At 30.7% G+C, this 27425-nt stretch overlaps 1 protein-coding gene and 1 pseudogene across 1 annotated transcript; one reads left to right on the plus strand and one right to left on the minus strand.

Moving 5' to 3' along the window:
• Positions 1-2582: 2582 nt before the first annotated feature.
• On the minus strand, positions 2583-4072 carry LOC119369140 (agmatine coumaroyltransferase-2-like). The gene has a single exon (XM_037635089.2). The coding sequence runs from the start codon at positions 4033-4035 to the stop codon at positions 2704-2706; it is 1332 nt and encodes a 443-aa protein (XP_037491017.2). The 5' UTR covers positions 4036-4072; the 3' UTR covers positions 2583-2703.
• A 21256-nt stretch (positions 4073-25328) lies between these two features.
• LOC105628301 (agmatine coumaroyltransferase-2-like) lies at positions 25329-26664 on the plus strand (annotated as a pseudogene).
• The last annotated feature ends 761 nt before the right edge of the window (positions 26665-27425 follow it).

Raw genomic sequence — 27425 nt, forward strand, 5'->3', positions numbered from 1 at the left:
ATAATACTCTTCTCACTCTTTATTATTTATTTGCGATTTATATACTTGCGAATTAGACTGTCATAAACATTGATATATAATTTAAAAATCAGTACACAAACAATAATATTGGTAATAGAAAATCCTCTCTCAAATTTATAGATAGATATATATGACATTAAATTTAAAAATTTCAAGATCCTATATATTTATTTAAAAAATTAAAATTTCGAAGGTCTAATTATTTTTATATCTATTTTATAAAATTATTTTTTAAAAATACATTCAATTAAATCATAGAAAAATTAAAAAAAATTTCATAAATTTTTTAAAAAATAAAATATTGAATAAAAAAACTTTTGAATTTCTTCACTTTTTCATCTTTAATATAGAAAAACTGAAAATAAAAATGATAGCAAATATACCCGAATTGCCATTTTTTCATTAATTCAAACTTTTATAGCATATTTTTTAATAAGATTTCATTTAAAAATGACAGACTTTTTATATGATATTAGTCAAATATAATAGTATGCAAATAGTCCAAATAGGTGTACACAATCATCTCTAAAAAAAAATAAAAAAGAAAGGATATATTTAAAAAAATTTATTTTAATTTCATTATATTTATAATTAATAGGGTTTAATAGTAAAGTGTTTACACACATTTTAAAAAATTCAAAACATAATTAATTAAAGAATTTAAATTTCATTTTAAATACATTAATTAAGGTTTTCGATTTATCTTCTAGAAAGTAATTTGAAATGAGACCTATAATTAAGAACATCAAAATCTATTAACCGTAAAAATTATTGGACAACAATAATCCAGGATTAAATAAAAAAAAAAACATATTTTTTCAATTGAAATGCATAAAAAATCTAACTAAACGAATATTCAAAAGGATAAATGAAATCTATTTTCTTCAATTAAAAGACAATAAAAAAATACAACTAAAAGGATAAATGGTTTTTTTTTATTCAATTGGATTTTGATAATAGAGGTTTTTCATAAAAACTGTTATTGTAAATCCCACCTAAGATTGTTTATTCAATTGGATTTTTTTTTATTTGTTTATTTTAGAGTCTCTTATACTGAAAATGATTTCAAAATGTATTTTGCATGGAAGAGACTTGGTTTCACTTACAAATTTTCACTTTCTTAACAACTTTTGGCATTAAAACCTAAGCTTCTATTTCCCGTTCTTCTATTAATTGAAAACAGATAACAAAAAAATTTTAAGCAAAATGCTTAAGGAAAAAAAAAAAAGGAACTCAAATGAAGAATCCATAGAAATTAAGCTTTGGCAAGTTTAATATCAAGAAACCAAGAAAAATAAAATGAAATATAATAACAAAAAGAAAAGAGAAAATATGATTTTTTTTTTTTTTTTTTTTGCTAAAAGGGATGACAATACATTTTGAGAGGACACGTGGCAAGCAGTGAAAAGAGGGAGAATAAGATTAGGAAGGATCGACTAATAGTAATTGTTTCGCACAAGTGATGGGAGGACTGAATAGTGTAACCTGCTCAAAACAAAAGGACTACTATATAATTGAATTCTGAAAATAGAAGTCTTGAGTAATGTATTTTGATTATGATTGAGAGATTAAATAATTAGTTACTCTCATACTTGTATCTCCATCGTATCAAAATACAATTAGCCGCCTCAAGGTCGTAATCCTAAAAATGTTGATTTGGCTGATGGAATTGTAAACCTAGAATCAAATAGCTTGAAGTTCAAGCCTATATATAGAGGAATAAATTTACGTAGACGGGTCTATAATCCTATTTATAGATTAAATTCGTAAAATTAAAGATTTTTTAAAAAGTGTTCTGACTTTTTTTTTTTTCAAATATATAGTTAAAAATACATTCATTTCAATAAAAATTCTTAATTTTATTAGTTTGATAGTAAGTGCGTATAATCATCTTTCAACTTAAATTCCATGCAGGAAAGACGTGCAAGTCAATTACGGACACTAGACACCCCTTGACATCAGCCCATATCTGCTGATTAGGCCCAAAAGAAGTCAATTACAATTTGCTTGGATTAAAAAAGATTTAATAGTAAAAAAGAATTAATATGGTCAGTAAAGGACCTAGCTTAAGTAGTTAGGAGTAGTCAAAAAATACTTTTTTTTTTTTAATTATAGGGAGTAAAACTAAAATATCATTTTTTCAAAAATTTTTCACTCTAAAAAATTTAAAAATTTTTTAGTTTAAAACCCTCTCAGTCTATCCCTGACTATGGTAAAATGAGTTTAAAAGATTTACCAGATAGAGAAGAATTATATTTCTATACTTTTACTGAAGTTCATAGAATTATATATATATATTCACCATCTAACTAGATTGTTAACATATTATGACTTCACCAAGTAGCTACTTCCTCAATTTCTTGAATATTGTGTTTTCTTTTTTTTTTTTGGGTATATATATATATATATATATATATATATAACTTTCAGAGATAAGAAACTTTCTCAATCAATACGCAGAAAAAATAAATAATTACAGAGTTTCATGCATGGACTTGTTTACTTTGCTTGTCTATATGATCTTATTATATTTATAAAATAAGTATTAACTTTAAGCAATTGTTACGAGTAGGTAGACAGTCTACCTTTAAGAAAGTACATGGCAACAAACAATTATTTAATATATAAAAACTCCAATCTTAGAAGCTGAGAAAATTTTAAGGTGGTAACAATTAATTGTATTTATTCTAGTGAATAGACAACTTCTTTGAAGGTAGCTGCGTTATCCTGGAAAAGAGGTACGTAAGCATCAATACTCCCATCACCGATGAACGAAGGTAGAAGAAACAACATTCCTTCAGTTGGAAAATAAGAAGGCATAAATAGATATGGACAACCTCCTCCGAAATCAAGATCATAAAATGGAAACCTTAGCCAACTATCAACTTCCAAATTAGGGCATAAAGCTGATTTGTTCATCTCCGCAGTTGGAACCAATTCCTCTTCTTCGTTCTCCGCCTTATGGGTGGCGAAGTCTATGAATGACTTGAAGTAGTTATTGTTCACCTTTAAAATGGCATCGTGAATGAGCTTGGCAGCATGAGATAATGGCTCATTCACTAGTTCTTTAACTCTGGAACTTGGGAATGCCCATAGCACCAAGTTACCGAAGTACTCATTCGGTACTGGCGGACTCATTCGATTGCGACCATTGACTGAAATTCTCACGCTGGTGGTTTCAAACCTGCCGAGTCCTCGAGCTTTTGTTATGCTTCTCCACAAATGAGCAACTAAGCACTCAAAAGTGCTATAAGGTTTGTTGTTTGTCGAAGATGGTGGAGAAGCCCTGAATTTGAGCTTGGAAAGAAATGCTAATGTGAAGTGTACTTTATGGATAATAATGTCATCTGCAAAGTTATTATCCAGACAATTATTATAATTATGAAAATCTTTGACGACCTTGCTTTTGAATTCAACTCCTCTGTGTTCAAACTCAAAAATTGGAGGTTTTCTAGGCTTAAAAATGGTTCGATCATGAAAAGGAAGGGGGCTTATGTCAAGTCCTCTAGCAGCTTTTCCCCAAGCAACTAAGAAATTGCTAGTGGATTGACCATCAGCTACTAAATGATGGGATGTGAAGCCAATCACTAATGAGCCACAAGTAAACCTTGTGAGCTGGACTTGCACAAGCTCCTCAACATCCTTTAAGCTAGGGTGAAGACTGAGTAATATTGAAGATGGCTTTAGAGGCATCAATCGATCAAGCTTACTGTCCACTGATGCCTCGACTAACTTCACCCCTTTGTCATTAAGAAAAATGACAGGATCACCTTTCTCATTTTCTCCTAATCTTCCTGCCCATTCCCTATATTCTGATAAGGCCCTTTGCAGCCCAAGCTCAATGGTTGCATTGGGTGGTGTTGGAGGACGATAGGCATAAATAACAGCTATGTGGGTGTTGTAAGTGACCTTATCAAATACACTAAGAGGAATAGATTGTGAATTTGAAGGAGAATCGCCATTTTCTTCATAAATTGGCTTAACATTCCTCACTTTTTCTATTCTCACTTTCATGGTATCCCTAGTGTTTTTTTCCTTATTCTATTACCTTCCCTAGAGAAATTAAAGGTTTTTGGAGGATCTGTAGCTATGAGGGAAAGCTCCTCTACATATATATAATTAAGGAAGAGCTTAGCCTATACCAAAACATTACATGGTTAGTGATTTGTCTCGAAAGCCCTAGGAAACAGAAGAAATAATAATTAAAACGTGTACTACTATCCAAAAAAAAAAAAAAAAAAAAAAAAAATTAAAACGTGTACTAGACATGGGAACTTGATCTGAGTTACGTAACAGAAGAAATAATAATTAAAAAGTCAAAGATTGGAACATTGCATCCAAAGTTAGGTATACACATATCAGTTTTGTCAAACTTATAAAATAATGCCAATATTTATTCATAGGACCATATCAGAGGCTATGGTTATATATTCAATATAATTGGATTGATTTTTCTCTCTTTAAGAATGTGGAGAATGAAATAATATTTATTACAGTACTCAAGTAGTGAAATAGTAAAGGGTTAAGAACTTCCCTCTTATTGTTTATAACTATAGGTCTGTCTGGCATTGTTCAAGGAAAAAATTGTCTACATTCAATGTACGTGTATATTCACTTCTATAGATGGAACTGATGCTGATTATTTGTATTTAAAGTAATCAAACGCAATCGTTTTCTTATATACATCATAAATTAATTACGTGCTCACGCGATGTGCATATTATAATATTTGTATTATTATTCCTATTATTCTCCAATGCTGACCTAAGTAATTTAATAAAAAAAGAGAGAAATAAAGTGTCAAAATTCCATTATGTTTTGTCTTAAATTCAAAAAAAAAAAAAAAAAATTTATTTGTAACCATAGATCTAGCCTTCCCATAATAAAGCAAAAGGAATATTTGCTAATTATTTGTTCTAAGTTTAAATCTGAGTGCACCATATGTGAATCAATATTTCAAGGGCATCGATTCTACAAAATGAGACAAATGATGATAAAAAACTGGTGTATTGTTTCACCAAAGTTTGGGAATCTAAATTTCAATTTTAGAAGGAAACTAAATAAAAAGATTAAAAAAGGTTAACACAAATTTAACCATGCCAAAGGTCCAATTCATATACAAACATAGTAAACAAAATAGATAAAAAATCAAAACTAATCAAATAAAAATTAAACCAATAATCTTGAAAGATCTTTTATTATTTGTAAGAAGAATAAGGTTTAAGAGAAATTAATAGAAAGCAACAAATTCATAAATATAATAATTAATTATACAGAAAAAGAAAAGAAATCTTATTACCGGATTTCTTTCATTAAAAGAAAAGTATTACTTGGGTAACTTTTGTAAACCAAGAAGATCATCAAATTTGGTGCAACTCTAATATTGTGGCATGTTCAAAAACTTCGATCATAGATTGTGATGGAAACTTTTTTTTTTTTTTCTACCGTATTGTTATTGGTTTCTGGTGGCTTCCTCTCCCAGAAGGTGACAGAGAGAGAGGAAATGGAGGAATTATTTATTTTTATGATCAATCTTTAGGTTACACTACTTTTGCCTGCTCTATTCATGAACTATTCATTTAAATTTAAGGCTACAGTTAGTTGATTACCAATAATACAAACAAAGGACCATTACAAAAATAAATTCCCCACATTGTATTGATAAATGATAATAATTAATAATTATATATTAAAACAATAAATTAAAAATACATAAAAAAAAAAAAGAATCAGAACTTCAAAGCTCTAGTTTTGTGCCATTTGAGCTTTGAAGGTTCTGTTTTTATATATTTATATAGATAGATAGATAAATAGATAGATTGGACTTATCAACAATAGATGGTTGGATCATTGGAGGTGAAGTACATTTTCAGCTGAATCTTATCTGTAAGGTTATAGGTTTAAAAAATAAGATTATTATTTCTGTGAGTCTTTTACTTGAATGCTCCCTCTGTCTCCGTAATATAAGTCGTTTTAGAGTGATTGTTTTGTTTCAAAATATAAATAGTTTTAAGTATTTTAAAAACTAACGAATGATATTTTTTTAATATTATCCTTATTTATATTAGATACAATAACTATTTTCATAAGTTATCATAGACATTGGGATAAAAAATAATTTGATTAAATTACCTTTAATTTTGTTATAATTTAAAAAAAATTATATAATTATTTTTAATCTTTATAAAAATTTTAAGCAAATTATATTTCCGTACAAAAAGAGTACTCTCTTACTTGAATATACGCATTTTATCCGATCCGATAATGATACCAATGGATTTGGTTGGATGAGAAGTCTATAATCTAGTTTTGGTTGATGCAAAAGGTCAAAGAAAGTCGTTGGGAGGCGGCATCCGGGCAGTGGCACAAGTTCTGAAATGTGTCCACCCTAGATTGAACCTTGCCCTATCGTCATACTTGTCACCAACTACAACTATGATATACATACAAATTAAATCATTTTCAAATTATTAGACTTATTACTTTAATTATTACTACACATGCCTTTTTTTATCCATTACCATTAAAAGTCAAATTTTAAGTAAAATCTTGTTATCAATTTGTTGAAATTATAAAGCATATCACGTTGTCTGCTGGCTTATTTTGTGAATAGTTTTCTCCTTTTAATTAGTCGACTAATTAAAAATGACTTTTGCTTATCAAAACGACAAATTAAGTTTTCTATTTACAATTTGGTCTCTAACGAAATGTAGAAATATGCGAGGAATATATTATTTTTCTCAATATGATAAGAATTAGATGGGAAATATTGATACAAAGAGTAATTAGCTACCGAACCCAAGACACAAGACCAAAATATGTCAGGAAATTAATTTATTAACAGCACGTTTAGGAGACGTTGGTTGTGATTCATGAACAATTTATTAGAGATTAACAATTCTTACACCCTTCTTTCTTTCTTTCTTTCTTTCTTTTTTCTTTTTTTTTTTTTTTTTTTTTCATTCTAATGAATGTATTTCTTAAGAATTAAACTTATGTTATTAACTTTATGAAAATTAAGGCTACCTACCATTCAATCAACTTGTTCGTTAATTTTTTTTTTTTTTAAATTTGATGATGTATTATATATTTACTAATCAAAGTTAACATGCTATGTTAAGTTTATTTTTCACTTTGATTAAAGATCGAATACTTATTTCAATTAAGTGTAGTTGGTTAGTTTTCTCACTTTCTTTAAGAATCTATAGAAGTGAAAAAGAAAGTGGAGAGAGCTCGAATTCAAGTCCTCTTGACCATAATAGTTTTTATTAATTTAGAAGTAGAATTATTTATATTATGTATCTATAATGTTATTCAAACTAGTTTGATCTCCTATCGAATCTCTTGATTATAAGAATTTTAACTAATTTAGTGTGTGTAGCGAAAGATTACTCTTATCATAATATAGCTTACAATATTGTTCAGGCACATTTGAAATCTCATTGAATAAAAAAAATATTAGTTATATCCCAAATTAAATATAAAGAAGAAATATATTTTATTTATAGTTTGGTATCGAAATTCTAAATATAAGAAAACTTATTTGTCAACTAAGAATTTTTAAAAATGTTTGGTGCCTAATACAACAATAGTTGGTGTAAAGTACATCTTACATGAATGGAGGGGAAAAAAAAAAAAGATCAACATTTGGTCCTAAGTAATTCTTTTAAATATAGCATTGATCCTTAATTTTGCCAACCAATGTGTAAAAGGGTATATGTCTTAGAAAAGGAGCATGAACTTAATGGAAAAAATTTCTGAGACCTAACATGCTCTTAATAAGTACATTCCACCCAATGGGATGGAATTGCATTCACCATCATATTATTGAGAACAACGTTGGATTTAACATTTTCACCTTTTTATATACAAAACCACAGTTTCAAGTTTTTCCTAATGGCTCTACATAAAAGGGTTAAACGCTACTCCATTGAGTTTGACTTTAATTACTATTAAGTCCTTGATTTAATTTGAATAAATAATTAGCTCTTCACTAACTTTTGCATCTATTAGACTATTTTACTCCCCTTTCTTAAATTAAAAGAATTCTAACTATCGGAATGCCACGTGAAAAATGTGGCTTAAAAAAAGATTTAAATTTTTATAACTCATAGATTCTCTGTGTATACCCCATACCACCTCCATTCTCCATCATCGAGCTCAATCCCAAGGAAATAAGAGAAAGAGATGGAGCTCAATCCCAGGGAAATAAGAGAAAGAAACACTGGGTAAATTATAGTATCGGGTACCTAAATTCACATTTAGTTTTATAAGGTCACTTAATTTTAATTTATCATTTTTTAGTCACTAAATTTTAATGTTTGTTTCAACGGAAGATTACTTACCGGAATACCATCGTTAGAGATGCTAATATGGCAATATAAAATAAAATCTTTTATTCTAAAAATTTCGTATTTTCTCCTAATACATTATTTGAAATCTTTTTGTTAATTTATTTAACAAATAATATTTTTTTATATGAAACAAGTTTTAAATAAAATAAAAGATATAAAAATTTTCACTCTATCGTTTACATTTTGTGACATTTTTTCCTTTTCTTTTTTATATTTCTTTGTGATCATGTTTTTTTTTTTGTGATATACTCTCCTCCGTCTCAAAAAGATAATCCGCTTTCTATTTTTACACATATTAAGAATAACAATTATTATGGTTCAAGGACAATTTTGTTCATATAACTTTCCGATTATGCCCATATTTAAATAACACATGAGCAATTATTATATTGAAATAATAAGTAAGAATTAATAAAGTTATTGAAATAAGATAAAATTTAATAAGGGTATATTAACTACAATGCAAAAAAGGAAAGTGTACTATATTTTGTGACAAACCAAAAAGGAAAGATTGACTATCTTTTTGGAACAGAAAAAGTGTATAAATTGTTAATATCATATTATTAGTCCGATTACTGGATTCCGGTAAGTGATCTCTCGTTGAAACAAAAATTAAAGTTTAATGACTAAAAATGACAAATTATAATTTATTGATCTAAATAAAACTGAGTGTAAAATTAAGTGACCACTGATATAATTTACCTAAGAAAAAGCCCAATAAGAAAAATGAAAGCAATTAAAAAAAAAAAAAAACTCGAGTGTTTTCATCTGCTATAGCAAATAGATATGATTCTTTCTTCTTTCTTAATGAAAAACCTTCTCAAAATAATATTTTTCCCTTGAGCTATTAGTGACCTAGGTGACCTCTGTGATAAAAGTGGACTTCTCTCTTCCACTTATGATCAAGGCAGAGGCTTCAATAGCTTGATTTTACCTCTATCGCAAAGCTCTTCTATCAATATAGAATTCTCATCTAATTCTTAACTTGAAAAGTGAAAAAAAAAAAAAAAATCTCTCATATTTATTGCATTAGGTGATTTAGGTGTTCGATGATTTGATTCCCAGGCATCAAAAGATTCAAAACTGCTATATAATTCCATCATACACAAAGGACTAGTAGAAGCACTCAGAGAAAAATCACTAAAACATTTCAGAGTAGATGTCGATGGAGCTATGAACATTTCCATTTTTAACATATTGAACTAAGTGTTCTTTGAGTTCCTGTTGATGATTGATTTGGAATAGGAGGAGAGAGAAAGGCATGTTGGTGTTTGATAAGAAGCAAAAAAATATTGGGAGGAGAAAAGACGAGGGAAGTAGCGTTTACTCCCACCATCACTATTTCCTTCTACCAAACATCCACCAATCCGACCCATTTCCCCATATTTACCTAGAATATAAAGATTTGGAATCGTATTAGACGAATGAGCTCGGAGAACTATAACGACTAGCGATTAGGGACGCTTAAGAAAGTTGAGCTTAGAATTGAGAGGAGAAGATGGAGAAGTAAGAGAGAGAGAGAGAGAGAGAGAGAGAGAGAGAGAGATGAAGCTAAGTGGGATGGCTAATGTGGCAAAAACGTTTTATGTATTTTATGATAGTGTTCTCCACGTCAGTTCTCTAATAGATTTTCGTTGATTACGTGAGTTTCTTTTACTGTCGTGCTTATAAAAGATTGATAATTTTTAAGGGAAGAATTGAAGTTTAGGAATGATAGAGGGAAATGTTATAAGTTTAAGGACGAGGGATAGCTATATTGACACATCTATACAATGTATAAAAGTATAGTATACTATCGTAAATAACAGTCAAGTGTAAATCAGTCAAATTGCAAAGTGTAAGGAGAACAATTATTTAGTACAATTGTAAGAAGATCAGTTGTTTTATATTTTCAGATAATATTTTTATCATAAATAAAATTTTAAAAAATAAATAAAATTATAAAAAAAAAAAAAAAAAACACTTGTGTTCAAATCCAACTACACAATGAAGACTATAGTAAGATATTAATGTTTTGATATTTTAACGGGATTGAGTTACCTATGGAATTTACATTTTCGGGTTAAAAAATACAAATAATAGTAAATCATATCAAATTCATCATTAATAAAATGATACGTTTACAATTACCTATGAAATTTACAGTTTATGGTTTGGGTTTAAAAAAAAATACAAATAATAGTAAATCGTATGAAATTCATCATTAATAAAAAAAACACATAATTTTTTCTTGATAATAAAAAAAAACTTTAGGTTGATTAATTTGATGTATAATCTCATATATCAGAAGTTAGATTGCATGGACATGGGATACGAGATATGAGAATATACATAATATGACAATTTTTAAAAAGTAGGACATTCACACGCTTATGACACATTACACTAAATAAGTATAAATAATAATATTTCAAATAAATAAATAATCATTTATAATAAATCATAAACATAAAATAAAAAAATACTTAATTTCTTATTTCAATATAATTAGTTAAATTTTCAACTGAACTGATCAACATGTAGCCTAGAGCTAACCTCCTCTAGTTGCAATTTATTTATCGTAGTTTTGATTAAAAAATCTCTCCTTGGTGAGAAATAATTTTAGAGTATGGCAAAGACGAATAAATTATTAAGACTACTGAAATAGGTTTTTAATTATAACGAAAGTATTTCTAATCATTCATTAATAAAAAATAAACGCAAAAATAAATTTAAAAAACACTTCATTTTTTATTGGTAATAAAAAAAACTTTGATCTATGTATGGAGTAGTTTTATATACCAAGAGTTAAGTTGTACGGAGATGGGACACAATATATGATAACACATGGGATATGATAATTTTTAAAATGGTAGGACATTCGCACGCTTAGAACACATTACACTAAATAAGTATAATACGCTAATATTTCAAATAAATAAATAATTATTTATAATAAATCATAAATATAAAATAAAAAATTCTTAATTTCTTATTAATTAGTTAAATTCTCAAAATTATTATCACTATTAAAAACACATTAATAGTGAGTGAGCACTTTTTGATGTAGGTCATACCACACATGACTTTTTTGCTATTGCATGCCCTGGTGAAAGACTTCATATGATACTTAAAAAGACACATCTTAATATCACAACTTTTTTCAGTATATCTCAATAAGATACAATTTTATAATGCATTTTACGATCATTTTATTATATAATTTTATTATTTTAATAATATTATAAAATATTATTTTATTTTTTTTTATATTAATCTGTTCATCGCGCGTTTTCATGAATATTATAAGAAAAAAGTGGCACCCTTTATCTTTTAGCTTCACCCGTTAACACTGGTGTGTGTTACAATTGATTGCCACTAGCCTATTGGCGGCCAAGACGTGATTCATGGCTAATATAATGTCATCTTCTCCACCAATGGCAAGGTGACACATGGCCTTACTTTAATATTTCATATTTCATTTTTTTTTAATTAGTGATGTATTTTTAACATATGTTGCAAATCATTGTACTAAACTAGCAGCATGCACGTGCTGCACAGTAAAATATATAATTTAGTTAAAGAAAAAATTTATAATTTAAATTATTTTTAATTTCATATTTATTAATTTTGTTGAAAATTATTTAAATTAAAGAACATCTATTTCAAATTCAAAATATTAGTCAATTATATAAAAAGCAATGTCTATAACAAAATTGAAAGAAAAGGAAATATATATTAATTTATTTTTGAATTAATAAATTTTCTTAGATAATATTAAAAATAATAAAATGGACAATAGAAATTCAATCATAGACGTGTATATATATCATTTTTAATAATAATTTCATAGCTTTTTTTATGATTTATCAAGCTTTTCCTAATTTGATAGAGTAATAGAAATTAGAAGAGAAAAAATATATCAATGTCGAAAATTGAAATTACAAAAAAACAATTGATCTATTAATAAATATTTAAACATTTGGATATCCATTGTTAATAAAGCTATTAATAAATATTTTTACTATTAACCTTCTTTATCATTCTTTTCAATATAAAATTTTCATTTATAATAATAAATGATAAGTATGATTGATTATAATGATATTCAATATCAATATTATAATAATATATTAATTTGATAATAACATCAATGTTATGATAATTTTTAATTAGAAAATAGATTGTAATATTATAATAAGTTTAATTATTTAATACATATTAATATGAAAATTGCATGACAATTAAAATCAATATTATGTAATTTTAATTAGAAAGATAAGTTACAATACTATAATAATCATAATTATTTACTAATATGTATTAATTATGATAATTGAATGATAATTAATGTCAATATTTATATAACACTATAATTAATAATTAAATTTTATGTGGAACTATCAAAATTTAAGAGTCATATGTGTTATTTAGTTGTTTTGATAATTTTTGGTTTTTATTGTCACCATTATGATTTTATTATTTCGACAGTTATGTAGAAAGAAGTGTAAATCCCTTCTCTGATATAAGAAAGAAAATTAAAGGCAATTAGATTGAACTTGTAGAGAAATCAATGAGTCGAACAGTGGTCATGAATAGCCACCAAGTGAAGCGAGGAGTCGCTTATTGCACATGTATTATATTGTGTCAACTCAATCCGATATTAATCAATATATTTTTTTATTCTTTGTATAAGTGGTTATTAGCAGACCTTTCTATACAAAAATATAATAATATATTTATGTATATTCCATATTTGTATATGATTTAATCTTAATAAAATTTTCAATTTGATTTCTTTTAATTATCATAAAGAAATTCACAACTTATAAAAGTAAATAAAACCAATTAATTTTATATAAAATGAATTTTAACACTTACTCAATTATAAAAATATACACAAATGTTTATTGAGGAAGCCCATTGACTTGGGATGAATTCCTGAAAATGCACTGGTATCTTTAATTCTAATCAAAAAAATTTTTTGTTGCTCATAAAATAACAAATTTCTTAACTATTTTCAATACATCTTTATATAGAAGAAAACAATTGTTAATTTTATGTAAATTTTTTATATACATAGATTTCTATTAATTTTATGACCCTATGCATAATTTTATAAAAAAATAAATAAAATGTTGACTTTAACGTGTATATACCGCTGAGTAAAATAATAGCTAAAGAGATAAAAGAATCATTCAAACTATTAGCAGTATATCTGTACCTCTTCCCATATCTTTGACTTTGTATTATTTGTTTTTGATTATGTTGAGATTGAGTTATTATGATAGGATTAGTTTGTTACTGATTCCTACTGCTAAGGAATTCAGTTTATTCTCTTTGTATTTAAACGCTTGTTTACTGGGAATAAGATATACAATATTCATTCTTCACTTTTATATATATTATGGTATCAGAGCTCTTATAACTCAAAAGAGTCTTTGATTCATATTTTTTTTTTCTTTTCACACAATTATTCCCATGGCAAACATTCTAAATTCTGATAACATTACTTCCAACCTCACCCATCAAATAATCCAGTTCAACCCTATTGCTCAATTGCCTATTAAGCTCAAAGGCAGTTCCAATTTCTCCACCTGGAAAACTCAATTAACTCTTCTTCTTGATGGCCATGACCTTGCTGGTCATCTTGATGACACCACACCGTCTCCTCCAAAAACAATCACTCAAGATAACACCTCTCAACCCAACCCAGCATACCGTTTATGGTTACAGCAGGATCGCCTCATTCATCAAGCAATGATGGCCTCTGTTGATCCAACCATTGCCTCCATTGTTGGTAATGCTTCCAACTCTGCTCAAGCATGGACAATTCTTCACAACACCTATGCCAACAAAAGTCATACACGCATTTATAGCTTGTGCGATCAACTCAGTCGCATACAAAAAGATGACAAAAGTATCACCGAATATCTTCATAAAATTCGTGAAATTGCCGATGAACTTGTTGCTGCAGGTTCTCCAATGGCGGAACCTGAGCTTACTGTTAAAATTCTCAGTGGTCTAAACTCAAATTATCGAGAAGTAGCAGCTGCAATTCGCAACAGGAGTGTCCCAATTGAGTACCCAGAACTTTGTGAAAAACTTCTAGACCATGAACTTTGTCTTCAAAGTGAAGTAAAATCAGTCTCCTCAGCTATTCCCACAGTTGTAGCTAGTCAAGCTACGTACACTGCTTGCAATGGTCGATCCAATCGGTGTTTTTCTAATAATACCCAGCAACCTTCCAACTTCCAGCCAAACCAGTGGCGTCCAAATAGACCAAATCACTAACCAACTCAACAACCAACTTGGCGTCCACCATCCTCTAACACTTCCTACAATGGAGTCACTTGTCAATTATGCAACAAATATGGTCACACTGCATCTGTGTGTCGCAGCAGATCACATAATCATCTTCAAGCCAGAGCTAATTTTGTTTCAGCCTCTCAAATGTCAGACAAACCATGGGTCCTCGACTCCGGTGCCACCCATCATATCACTACTGATCCTCAGGACATGCTTGAATACACTGGTTTTGAAGAAGTAGCAATGGGTGATGGTAACAAAATCCCAATTACACACACTGGTTCTATTCATTTATATGCATCTAACAAAGCTTTCCAGCTGTCTAATACCATTTGTGCTCCTCAAATTCAAACAAATTTAATTTCTGTTAATAAATTTTGTCAAGACAATTTAATCTCAGTTGAATTTTTTCCTTCTGATTTTGTTGTCAAGGATCTTGCAACCAGGAAGCCGTTGGTGCACGGTCGGAGTAATAATGGATTATACGAGTGGCCAAAGACTCCCTTGTCCTGCACTTTCCCTACATCTCACACAACAACCTCCACTAGTTCTCTTGAAACCTGGCATCGTAGACTCGGTCATCCTCATGATAGAGTTCTGCATCTTATTTTAAATAAATGTTCTATTTCTGTTTCAGTTCAAGACAAATTATCTTTTTGTAATTCCTGTCATTCTAATAAAGCTCATAGGCAACCATTTTCTCAACTTACATTAACAAGTTCAAAGCCTCTCCAAACTATTTTTAGTGATTTATGGGGTCCCTCTCCCACTTTGTCTGTTGACAAAAAATTATATTATTGCATCTTTGTTGATCAATATACAAAATATATTTGGCTTTACACGTTAAAACAAAAAAATGAGGTGACATCAATTTTTCAAAAATTTCATCCTTTAGTTGAAAGACATTTCAATTTCAAAATTCTCTCCTTTTATACTGATGGTGGTGGTGAATTTCAGGCTCTTGATTCATACCTTAACCTACATGGAATAGAACATTTGAAATCCCCTCCATATACTCCATAACGGGTTGCCACTGCTAAACGCCGACACCGCCATATTATTGAAACTGCCCGAACATTACTCTATGACGCATCTCTTCCATCCAACCTTTGGTCCTTTGCATGTCATCATGCCGTTTATCTAATCAACAGAATGCCCACTCACACTTTAGCCAATCATTCTCCCTATGAAATGTTATTTCAAAAACAACCCGATTACTTGTCACTAAAAACCTTTGGATGTTTATGTTACCCATGGCTATGTGAACCCCTTCCCCCAAATGTCATAGGCATGTGATGCATATGATGAATGAGAAGAAATACACGTGATGTGTGTGAGTCGCCACCTTGTTTAATTATTTTAGGATAAACTAGGAAAAAACCCTAAGTGACTCCATTTTTAATTAACCTAGTTACTAGATTAATTATCCCAATGATTAAGGCACAATCTACGAACCCGAGATGGATCCCGAGACTATGTCATACTGATGAACTAACCGATGAATGAATGCTTTGCAAGGTGAATGATGGATTCATGAAATGTTTGAGTGATTTTGACTTGCCACCTGGGGTGAAATCCCGAACGTGCCTACGTACTTCCGTTTGAAGGGAAGATCAAAGTCAACGTAGTTCGATAGGCCTCTTTTAGAGGGCTTTGAAGGTGTATGCTTAATGCATGAGTGTGTATGCTTTGTGCATAAGTGTGTATGCTTTGTGCATAAGTGTGTATGCTTTGTGCATGTGTATGCTTTGTGCATGTTGTGTGTATGCTTCGTGCATGAGTGTGTGTATGCTTTGTGCATTTTGTTTAGGCATTTCGCCAAAGATTGATTGATTTTTAGGCATGTTGCCAAAAATGTTGATTTTAATGGCTTTTAGCCAAAATGATTTGATTTAGGCAATTGTTGCCAAAATGTGCGAATTAGGCGATTGTCGCCAAAATGGTTGATTTTACGGTTTTAAGCCGAAAATGTTGATTTTAAGGCATTTTGCCAAAAGATTGATTTTAAGCGATTTGTTGCTGAAAATGGTTGATTTTAGGCCTTTAGCCAAAAGGTGTTGTTTTAGGCAATTAGTTTGCCAAAAATGTGCGATTTAGGCGATTGTCGCCAAAATGATTGATTTTAAGGCCTTTGGCCAAAATGTGTTGTTTTACGCAATTAGTTTGCCAAAATGTGCGATTTAGGCTTTAATGTCACGATTATCGATTAATCGGGCGTTCGAGCTTAATCACAATTTATTGTCGAGACGTGATTGATTAAGGCTTTTAGCCACAATTATTGATTAATTGGACTTAAGCCGGATTTGTTCGAAATAAGGCAATTGAACCTTAGTTATTGATTAACTAGGCTCTTTTAGCCAATATTGTCGGATTTAAACTTTAATACCACGATTATTGATTAACCGGGCATTTAAACTTAATCAAATTAATTAAGGCAGTTTATTTACCAAAAATAATGACGTGGATGCATTTATGCAATTGTAGAATTATTAAGAGTAGAAGAGAAATATTCATGAAGTGCTAAAATTAAATAGGCAGAGTTTTGTTTACATACCTGATTTAATCGACGACCGCTTCTTAACTCCGGATTAAGCTCCTCGCTTAGGAAATATTAATTAATTTTAATTTGTTTGATTTTAATGGTCAAATATCACAATAAAAATGCAATAAAAATTAAATTAAATGCAAAAAGCGGTAAAGAAAACGCAAGGAGCGTGAGAGGGAGAAGGATTCGTCCGTCAATACAGACAGGTGTGCCAGAAAATGGCTGAAAATGGTCTATTTATAGGCCATTTTCGGGTCCAGGGCGGCAGGTGCCGCCTGGCTCGGCGGCAGCTGCCGCTCAAGAGGCTGGGCGGCAGGTGCCGCCCAGTCGGTGGGGCGGCAGGTGCCGCCCATGCTGGGTGGCAGGTGCCGCCTGGGAGGGCGGTAGGTGCCGCCCAGTCGGTGGGGCGGCAGGTGTCGCCCATGCCGGGCGGGAGCTGCCGCCCAGTCGGTGGGGCGGCAGCTGCCGCCGTGTCCGGCGGCCGGCGCTGCCGTAGCTGGTGGTGGCCACCATGTCTCGCTCCGGGAGCTTTTTTGGGAGTTTCCGACCTCCAAAAATCATTCCGGGATCGGTTCTGCTATCCTCGTGAAATTCCGGACGTTTCAAGTACCATATTGACATATTTCCAGTAAATGTCCAAAATGGCCTCCGGTCCGGCCGGACTGTTTGCACAGTTGCTGCAGCAGCGTGTTTTCCTCCATTTAAAGAGTTTCACATGCCACCAACAACATGAGAAGCCTCAAAATTTGAGTATTCACAGGCTAAAACCTTATTCTCCTAATAAACTAGCTCCAAGATCTACACCATGTGTTTACTTAGGTTTTTCGCTGTCCCATTACTGTCATCAATGTTTTGATCCTCTCAATTCAAAAATTTATTTGTCTCGTGATGTCCGGTTTATTGAACATATTTTCCCATACAAGTCCATGTTCTCTATTGGCTCCACTTCTAAATCTAATCAGTCTCTCAATTGGTTTGACTTAACCCAATCTCATTCTCCCACCTTACATCAGGAATCCTCTTCCGTTAATCCCGTTTCCACTCAACCTTTACCTTGTCCTATACCCGTGCTTCCTTCCCCTGTGAATTCCAACACCCAAAACTCTGAAACTGTGCCCACTTGTGACTCTGGGAACTCCGATCGTGCCACAACAGCTGCTGTGACAACACCATCTCCACTGGTATCTCCACTCATACATACACCTGACCCATCTCCACCTATACCTTCACCCATACCTACCCGTGAACCATCCTCTCAACCTATCCCTGCTCCCATCTCTTCAAATTTACCTGCAGCAATACCATAACCTCCTCCCTCTCGTGTTGTTACACGTTCCCAAAATCAAATTTACAAACCCAAGAAAATATTTGACTACATGGCACAAGTTTTACCTGCTCCCCCACCCAATACCTTTGCCCAAGCCAACAAAAACCCAGAATGGCGAACAGCTATGTAAGTCGAGTATGATGCATTAATGAAAAATCAAACTTGGGAACTTGTTCCATATGATCCCTCTAAGAATATTGTTGCTTGCAAATGGTTATATAGGATTAAACGAAAATCTGATGGTTCTGTTGACAAGTTTAAAGCACGGTTAGTTGCCAAAGGGTTCACGCAACGCCCAGGCATCGATTATCATTCGACGTTTAGTCCTGTGGTCAAGCCAACCACTGTCAGATTGGTGTTGTCTCTTGCAGTTCAATATAACTGGCCTTTGTGTCAATTAGACGTCAATAATGCCTTTCTTCAAGGCAATCTTGATGAGGAAGTCTACATGACACAACCTCCGGGTTTTGAGAATTCTAAGTTTCCCTCTCACATTTGTTTGCTTCGCAAAGCTATTTATGGGCTAAAGCAGGCTCCTTGTGCGTGGTATACTACTCTTAAAAATCATCTTATCTCCTTGGGTTTTGCCAAATCTGAATCGGATTGTTCTCTATTTATAAGCCGTACGGCTTCTGCTGTTATTTTTGTACTTGTATATGTCGATGATCTCATTGTTACTGGAAGTTCAGTTTCTGGCATTCAGAGTACAATTGATTCCATTGCGAGTCATTTTTCTATTAAAGATCTGGGTAATTTGCAGTATTTCGTTGGTGTGGAAGTGTTGCGGCAGAAAGATTGTCTCTACTTGTCTCAAGCAACTTATATTGCTAATCTACTTCACACAACCAACATGCAGGAATCCAAACCAGCTGCTACTCCTATGAGCTCCTCTACAGTTCTTTCAGTTTCTGATGGTTCCTTGCCTGTTGATGCCACTAAATATCGACAAGTTGTTGGTAAACTTCAATATCTTAGTTTTACCCGTCTCGATATTTGCTTTGCAGTGAACAAGCTTTCCCAGTTTATGCATGCTCCATCTACTATTCATTGGAAAGCTGTCAAACGGGTTCTAAGATATCTTAATGGTACTCTTCGCTATGGCCTTTGTCTGAAGAAAAGCAAATCTCTGTCACTTCACATGTATTCTAACGTAGATTGGGCCGGTGATATTAATGATCGTGTCTCAACCACTGGCTACATTCAATTCTTTGGAAATAATCCGATCAGTTGGTCTTCTAAAAAGCAAACAACAATTGCGAGGTCCTCCACGGAGTCTGAGTATCGTGCTGTTGCGAGTGCTGTATCTGAAACAACTTGGGTTTGCAATCTCCTGTTTGAAATGGGCATCAGACTTTCTACGGCACCTGTTATTTATTGTGATAACATAGGAGTCACTTATTTATGTGAGAATCCTGTGTTTCACAGTCGTATGAAGCATTTAGCAATGAATTTTCATTATGTTCGTGATCAAGTTCATTGGAAACTGCTTACTGTTTCACATGTCCATTTTGCAGATCAAGTAGCCAATACTTTGACTAAGCCCTTGTCATCCGCTGCGTTTTATCGTCATCTGAACAAGTTAAACATTGGTCCTCTCTGTTTAACTTGAGGGGGGCATATTAGCAGTATATCTGTACCTCTTCCCATATCTTTGACTTTGTATTATTTGTTTTTGATTATGTTGAGATTGAGTTGTTATGATAGGATTAGTTTGTTACTGATTCCTACTGCTAAGGAATTCAGTTTATTCTCTTTGTATTTAAACGCTTGTTTACTGGGAATAAGATATACAATATTCATTCTTCACTTTTATATTTATTACAAACTATATAATTGATATCATTGATAAATGTTGACTTTAGAACGGAGGTAGCTCAATGACAAAGAGTACTTGTAGGATTGATCACCATGATTAAGATCATGAGTTTGATTCTCCGCAACGCAAATTCCTCCCGGACCAATCCCTTTGCTTTCGAACGCAAGCGAGGATTAATTAATTTCCTAAACTATTAAAGGGACAGGGTCTCAAGTCTAGATACCTCATGCAAGTATTAAAAAAAAAAAAAAAAAGGAGATAAAAGAATCGTTCAGACTATATAATTGATAGCATTATTTTTTTTTTTAAAATGATGTAAGCCACGCTATAATCAAACTAAGTTGGGTCGATATAACAGTACAACTCAAATGAAAAACTCAATGTTGTTTATTATAAAATAATGAAGACGTAGTACTCACATTTATATTATAAATTTAAAAATATCATATGCCAAGCTGATGAAAATTATTGATTTGTATTTAAAGATTTATTAATTTTTATGACTAGGTTAAATAAATTAATATGATGAAATATCGATTTTTAGACATTGGAAGAAGGAGATTACTTATATTAAGGTCCTATTCGGTTAGCCGGCTTTGATCAGAGGATGGAGCAAAGGTTGTTCGATTTGGATATATAAGGATTGAGTCGTAATTAATTTTTGATTTTCATTGGCACTTTGATTTGATCCAATTTTGATTTTAATTTCTTTTTTTCTTATCTCAAGAGGAATTTGAATTTGTATTTTGTTTTTGAGATTCTCAAGTTTTTTGGCTTAACATTTTCAAATAGGATTGGGTGTATTTGGAAGTCATTGGCTCGAATATAATTCCTTGATTTTGCTAAATTTTTTCTGAATATGTTTATTTAATAAAATAAAATTTTATTTGCTGATAAAAAAAAAATATTAAGTTCCTGTTCGGAGCTTGTTGCGATAAAAAAATAAAATTTTTTTGGTTGACATTTGTTTTTAGTGACGGAATAGACTTTTAGCCCCGGGATTTCTCTTCACTAATAAGTCATTTTCTTGTGATAGTAGCGATTATTATTTTAAAGAGTTAAAAAAACTACTCATTGTGAGTTAAAATAATAATTATTATTTTTTTGAAAAAAATTAAAATAAGTTTTATTCTTGTGATAATATTTAAAGGTTGAGTAAATATTTTATGGAATATTATTCTTCTTAACGTTTTAGCATTTAATAATAATTAATTAAGTATAGCGTTTGACAATAATTAGTTAAATGTGTTTAATTTATTTTAACAACTAATCAAATAATTATTTTAACTGAATTTTTTTGATTTAAACTACTACTATGTAAGCAGCTAATTTTTAAGCGTTAATATTTGTTAAGAAAAATTAACTTTAAATCTGAGTTTAAGAAAAATAGGCTAAAATTAACTTTAACTTTCAAATTTTTACAATATCAAGATTAATCCATTACATGCTTTATCACAACTTATCATACTTAATTTGTTAAATTTTGTATAATTTGCCCCTTCGTTTCTTAAACTGTATAATGATTTAAATACTTTGGTTTAAGTAAACAATTACGCCTTGTTCAACAATATTAGATGTTCTAGCAGGTAGCTAGTTTAATATAATTGTCAATTGTTTTATTAATTAATTATTAAATATTAATTGTTAGTGATTAGCTCCTTGCATAGTAGTAGTTTAAATCCAAAGCTTAGTTAAAATAATTATTTGATTAGTTATTGAATGTAAAATAATTTAAAAATACTTAATCAATTATTATCAAATGCTAAAATGTTATTATAGGACATTAAGAAAACTAATGTTTCATAAAATATTTACTCAACCTTTAAACATTATCATAGATATTGTGTCCATAAACCGGATCTAATCAAATCAATTCCTTTTAAAAATTTTATAGTTGAATATATAAATTAACTCCTTAATTTTGTAACTTTAATCTTGTGGTATTTTGAACTTTCATATGACCTTAAACTTATAAATTTTGATAATATTACACATCTTTTGAAACTAATATCAATAATTTTTAGTGTCTTTGGCTTTTATCCGTAAAATATCGATTTGATATGTAGTTAAGATGACTTTTGAAACAATAATTTCTATAATTTTTAACTTTTTAATGAGTGTTTAATTGATCTAATTTTACAAGTTGAAATGTTTAATATAATAATATTAAAAAGTTAAGTGTTTAATAGGTGTAATTTAATAAGTTAAATTATTTAATGGGTCAAAATATAAAAATTGAGGGCAACACAAAATTAAAGTAACAAAATTCTGGGGAAATTTATATATTCAGCCAAAATTTTATAGTTAAGATGTCTTTATTTTTTTTAGGAAAAATCAAACTAGAAATTACATTTAGAAAAATTTATACAGATGTAGGATACAGATCAATATGTTTATATATTTGTGTAGAAAGTCTATTAATAAACAATTTATACAAAGAATAAAATATTAAAATCTTAATTTGAAGTATCTGATCGAGTTGATAGTATATAATATTTGTGTTATCGGTGATCGCTTACTCTACTTAGTAGCTATTCATGCTACCGTTCGACTCCATAGTCTTTTTATAAGTCTGTTATGATTATCTTTAAATTTCTTTTTTATGTTAGAGAAGAGATCTGCATTTCTTTTTGCATAACTATCCAAATAACGAAAGACGCTAAATAAAATCACTATAATGGTGACAATAATAATTTAGAACTAGATTAAGAACAAAATTACAAGATATGGGCAATAACAAATCCCAAATTTGGGCGATAATGCATATATGAAGATTATTTGAAAAAAATAAACAAAAAGAAAAAAAGAAAAATGCGTGACCATCAGTAAAAGCTCACGGATGGCCGTTTATTGAAGAAAATAAGACAGCTTTTAAGTTTTAGGTTTTGGGGGAGAGAGAGGGCCTAAAGTGCAGCGTTAATTGTTATCTTGTGAAGATGTCTCCTTACGTGAGTATAGATTTACAATATTTATAGTCAAGATGACTTCTTATAAGAGTATTGATTAATTTTTGAATAGTATAGCTCACCGCATGCAAATTTTTTATTCTCAGCAGCAATAAGAAACATTATCACCTAAAAAAAACGACCTTATGTAATATGTAAAATATGAAAACGATAGGCAACAAACCCAAATTAATTATTGTGTTCATTTTTGACAACTTTTCATTCACGTTATTTAAAAAAAAAAAAATTTGGACTTATATAGGTAGTTGTGCTAAGTGCTAATAATAATTAATGAAAATAATATTGTTGTATATGCAAATAGATAACATTTGGACCACGGAAAAATTTTACCTAGACCGAGTTTATGGCCTCACTCGTAGACTAAACAATGAGAATAAGATTTCTTATTGAAACACGAGTATTTCTGACCATACACTGCAAAAAAAGAAGAAGATAAAATCAGAACACTTTTTAAAAAATACTTACTGTGATTGGTTTGGTCCATAAACGTGACCATTGACTTGGTCTATGCGAGTAATTTCCTTGGACTATTCTATGTTGAAATATATGTCGAGTTTATATCAATTTGAATTTTTCAACGGAGGTACGATTACTTTTTGAAGTATTTTTGAGGTATGATTGTCTGAATTCACAATAATTTAGTACTATTAAGTCTGAGTTTAAGAAAAATACACTAAAATTAATTTTAAATTTGAAAATTTTACAATATCAAGGTTAATCCATTACATGCTTTATCACAACTTATCATACTTAATTTGTTAAATTTTGAATAATTTGCCCCTTCATTTCTTAAGCTGTATAATGATTTAAACACTTTGGTTTAAGTAAACAATTAGGTCTTATTTAACAATATTAGATGTTGTAGCAGTTAGCTTTTTTAATATAATTGTCAATTATTTTATTAATTAATTATTAAATATTAGTTGTTAGTAACTAGCTGCTTACATAATAGTAGTTTAAATTAAAAGTCCAGTTAAAATAATTGTTTGATTAGTTATTTAATGTAAAATAATTTAAAAATATTTAATTAATTATTATCAAATGTTAAAATGTTATTATAGGACGTTAAGGAAAATAATGTTGCATAAATTATTTACTCAACTTTTAAACATTATCATAAATCATAAATATTGTGTTATTGAGCAATATATACAGAGAGTTTTTTTTTTAACTCTAGTCAAAATGTTAACCAATACTGTCAAATAGCAACTAAAAAAATCCGATTGCATATTATTGCAATATGCTTCGAACAGGACTTTAATATGAGTAATCTCCTTCTTCCAATGATTAAATATATATATATATAAATGGACCAAATTTGCCTATTTGTCTCTAAGTTCTTGTTGGGGCCCGGCAATAAGGTTACTAGAATAATTACGCAGCAGAAAAATAGGAACTTGTGATACACAGAAATTTACGTGGTTCACCATCAACTGTTTAGGGCTACGTCAACGTGACCAACTCCGAATATTTCTTCCACTATTAAAAATAGTAGGCTTAGAAAGAGAGTAATACAAAATATTGGCACTCAAAAGTGTTTTCCAAAAACACTACAATAGTCTTTACTATTTTTCTAGACCCTTTGTTTTAAGAACCCTTTTTAAAACTGAATAATTCTCAAATCTCTCTTCACAGATTAATTTCTATCTGTGGCTGTGTGTTTAGCTTGAGGCTTTACTACCTCTATTTATAGGAAAGGTTATGAAAAAGCCGCGTATAATTTATTCACAGCTCTCTATCTTTGTCAAAGTTGCATGCCAATTTTTCTTTCCCGTTTTTTTTTTTTTTTTTCTTTCTTTCTTTCATCACGTGAGTGGGCACCACCACAGCAGTTCTATGTATAAGATTAATGTTTGTTGACACCAATCGACTCGTATAAAGGCTTGGCATAGAGCAAGCGCTTCACTATATATGTATGGAAAGGAGAATGCTTTAATTAGCTACCCATACTGAAAACAAACCTTTCTGTATGTGTACTCTCCAAATTTATATAACCTCAACCAAAAAAACCATGAAGGTGACAATAGAAAAAACAGAAATTGTTAAGCCATTTTGCGATAGCAATAAGATTCCTACTGATCCAAAATCACACTTCGTTCCTCTTAGTGTATTCGATAAAGTCAGGTACAACACTCATGTAGCTATCATTTATGCCTATAATCCACCAACTCCAACCAATGCTACCATTGAGGTTGGCCTGAAAAAAGTCTTATCAGAATACAGAGAATGGGCTGGAAGATTAGGAGAAGATGAAAATGGCGATCCTGTCATTTTTCTAAATGACAAAGGGGTGAATTTTGTTGAGGCATCGATTGATATTAAGCTTGAACAAGTCATGCCTTTGCAGTCATCTCCATTTTTACTTAGTCTTCACCCTAAGGTAAAGGATGTGGAGGCATTATTGCAAGTTCAACTCACCAGATTCGCTTGTGTGTCACTGGTGATTGGCTTGACAGCCCATCAGTTAATAGCTGATGGGCACTCCGCTGGCAATTTTTTGGTTGCTTGGGGGAAAGCTACTAGAGGACTTGACATAAACCCTCTTCCTCTTCATGGTCGAACCATTTTTAACCCTAGAAATCAGCCATATTTCGAGTTTGAACACAAAGGAGTAGAATTTAAGTGCAAAAATCTTGTCAATGATTGTTCTAATTATGATGGTATGTTGGTAGAAGAAGTTGAAGTCCATAAAGTCGTCCATTTTACAATGGAATTTCTCTCTGAGCTCAAAACTAGGGCTTCTAATTCATTACCGAATGGAGCTAATGGTAATAACAAGCCCTATACCACTTTTGAAGCTTGCTTGCTCATTTGTGGAGGACTATGACGAAGGCTCATCAATTAAATGGGTTTGAAAATAGCAGTATAAGAATTCAGTCAATGGTCGTGCGCGAATGAACCCAAAAGTACCAAATGAATATTTTGGTAACTTGGTGCTATGGGCATATCCAAGTTCTAAGGTTGAAGACCTAGTGCAGGAGACATCGGGTTACGCAGCCAAGCTCATTCGAGACGCCGTTGAAAGCGTGAATGACAAATACTTCAAATCATTCATTGACTTCGCAACGGTTAAGGCAAAGAAGGATGAAGAGTTGGTGCCCACTGCGGATGCTAATGTGTTTATGTATACTCCTAATTTGAAGGTTGATAGCTGGCTAAGGTTTCCATTTTATGAACTTGATTTTGGAGGAGGAAGTCCTTGTATATTTATGCCATCTTATATTGCAAAAGAAGGCTTCATGTTTCTTCTACCTTCGTTCAAGGGAGATGGAAGCGTAGATGCCTGCATAACACTTTTCCGTAAAAACATGGCTACTTTCAAACAAATTGTCTACTCATTGGACTAAATTCTGAGAGAGTTGGAGGAGTAAGGAAGAAGCTGCCAGTAGTAAATTCTGATAAAAAGAAATTGTAGTAGTTTGATAAAATGCTTGAAAGAAATAATAAATACTAGCTTTGTATCAAACGGGTGCTGAAAGACACCCAGATATTATATTTAATTTCTCTTGAACTTATGTTACTTTTCTTTACCAAAAAATAAAATCAAATAAAATAATTAATTGAATTTAAAATAAAATTCGCAAAATTTATAGGGCTTAACCATCAATTTCGCCTTAAATTTTTCGAATACTTGCAATTCTACCTTAAATAGAATTTTGTACCCTAGGCAACAGAAACTTATCAACCTAGTTGTAACAACACTTTAATTTGCTTTTAAGGTGCAATTGCACCCTAAACGTGAATTAGAGCACCATAAACTTATAAATTTTTACAATTTCACCCTAAAAACAAATTAAGGTTGGAATAACTAAAATAATATAAAAATGGACTCCATTCTTTATAGAATCCATTTTTTACATTGTTTTAATCGAAATTCCAACCGTAGTTTACTTTTAGGATGCAACTGCAACAAATCGAAAAATTCAGAGTGTTGTAATTCAGTTTTAGAGTGCAATTGCTCCTTAAAAGTAAATTAGAATATAATTGCAATTAAGTTAATAAGTTCAGGGTGTCTAGGATACAAAGGTCAATTTTGAGTGAAATTACAACTACTCGAAAAGTGCCGGGTGAAATTGAAGGTTAGGTCATGTTAATTACATATCAAGTC

The sequence above is a fragment of the Jatropha curcas genome, chromosome 1 (assembly GCF_041381405.1).
Source record: "Jatropha curcas cultivar XTBG-Jc1 chromosome 1, XTBG_Jcur_1.0, whole genome shotgun sequence".
Classification (NCBI taxonomy): Eukaryota; Viridiplantae; Streptophyta; class Magnoliopsida; order Malpighiales; family Euphorbiaceae; genus Jatropha; species Jatropha curcas.

Excerpts from the sequence above, each read along its gene's own strand:
- LOC119369140 (XM_037635089.2), bottom strand. The coding sequence starts at position 4,035 with ATGAAAGTGAGAATAGAAAAAGTGAGGAATGTTAAGCCAATTTATGAA.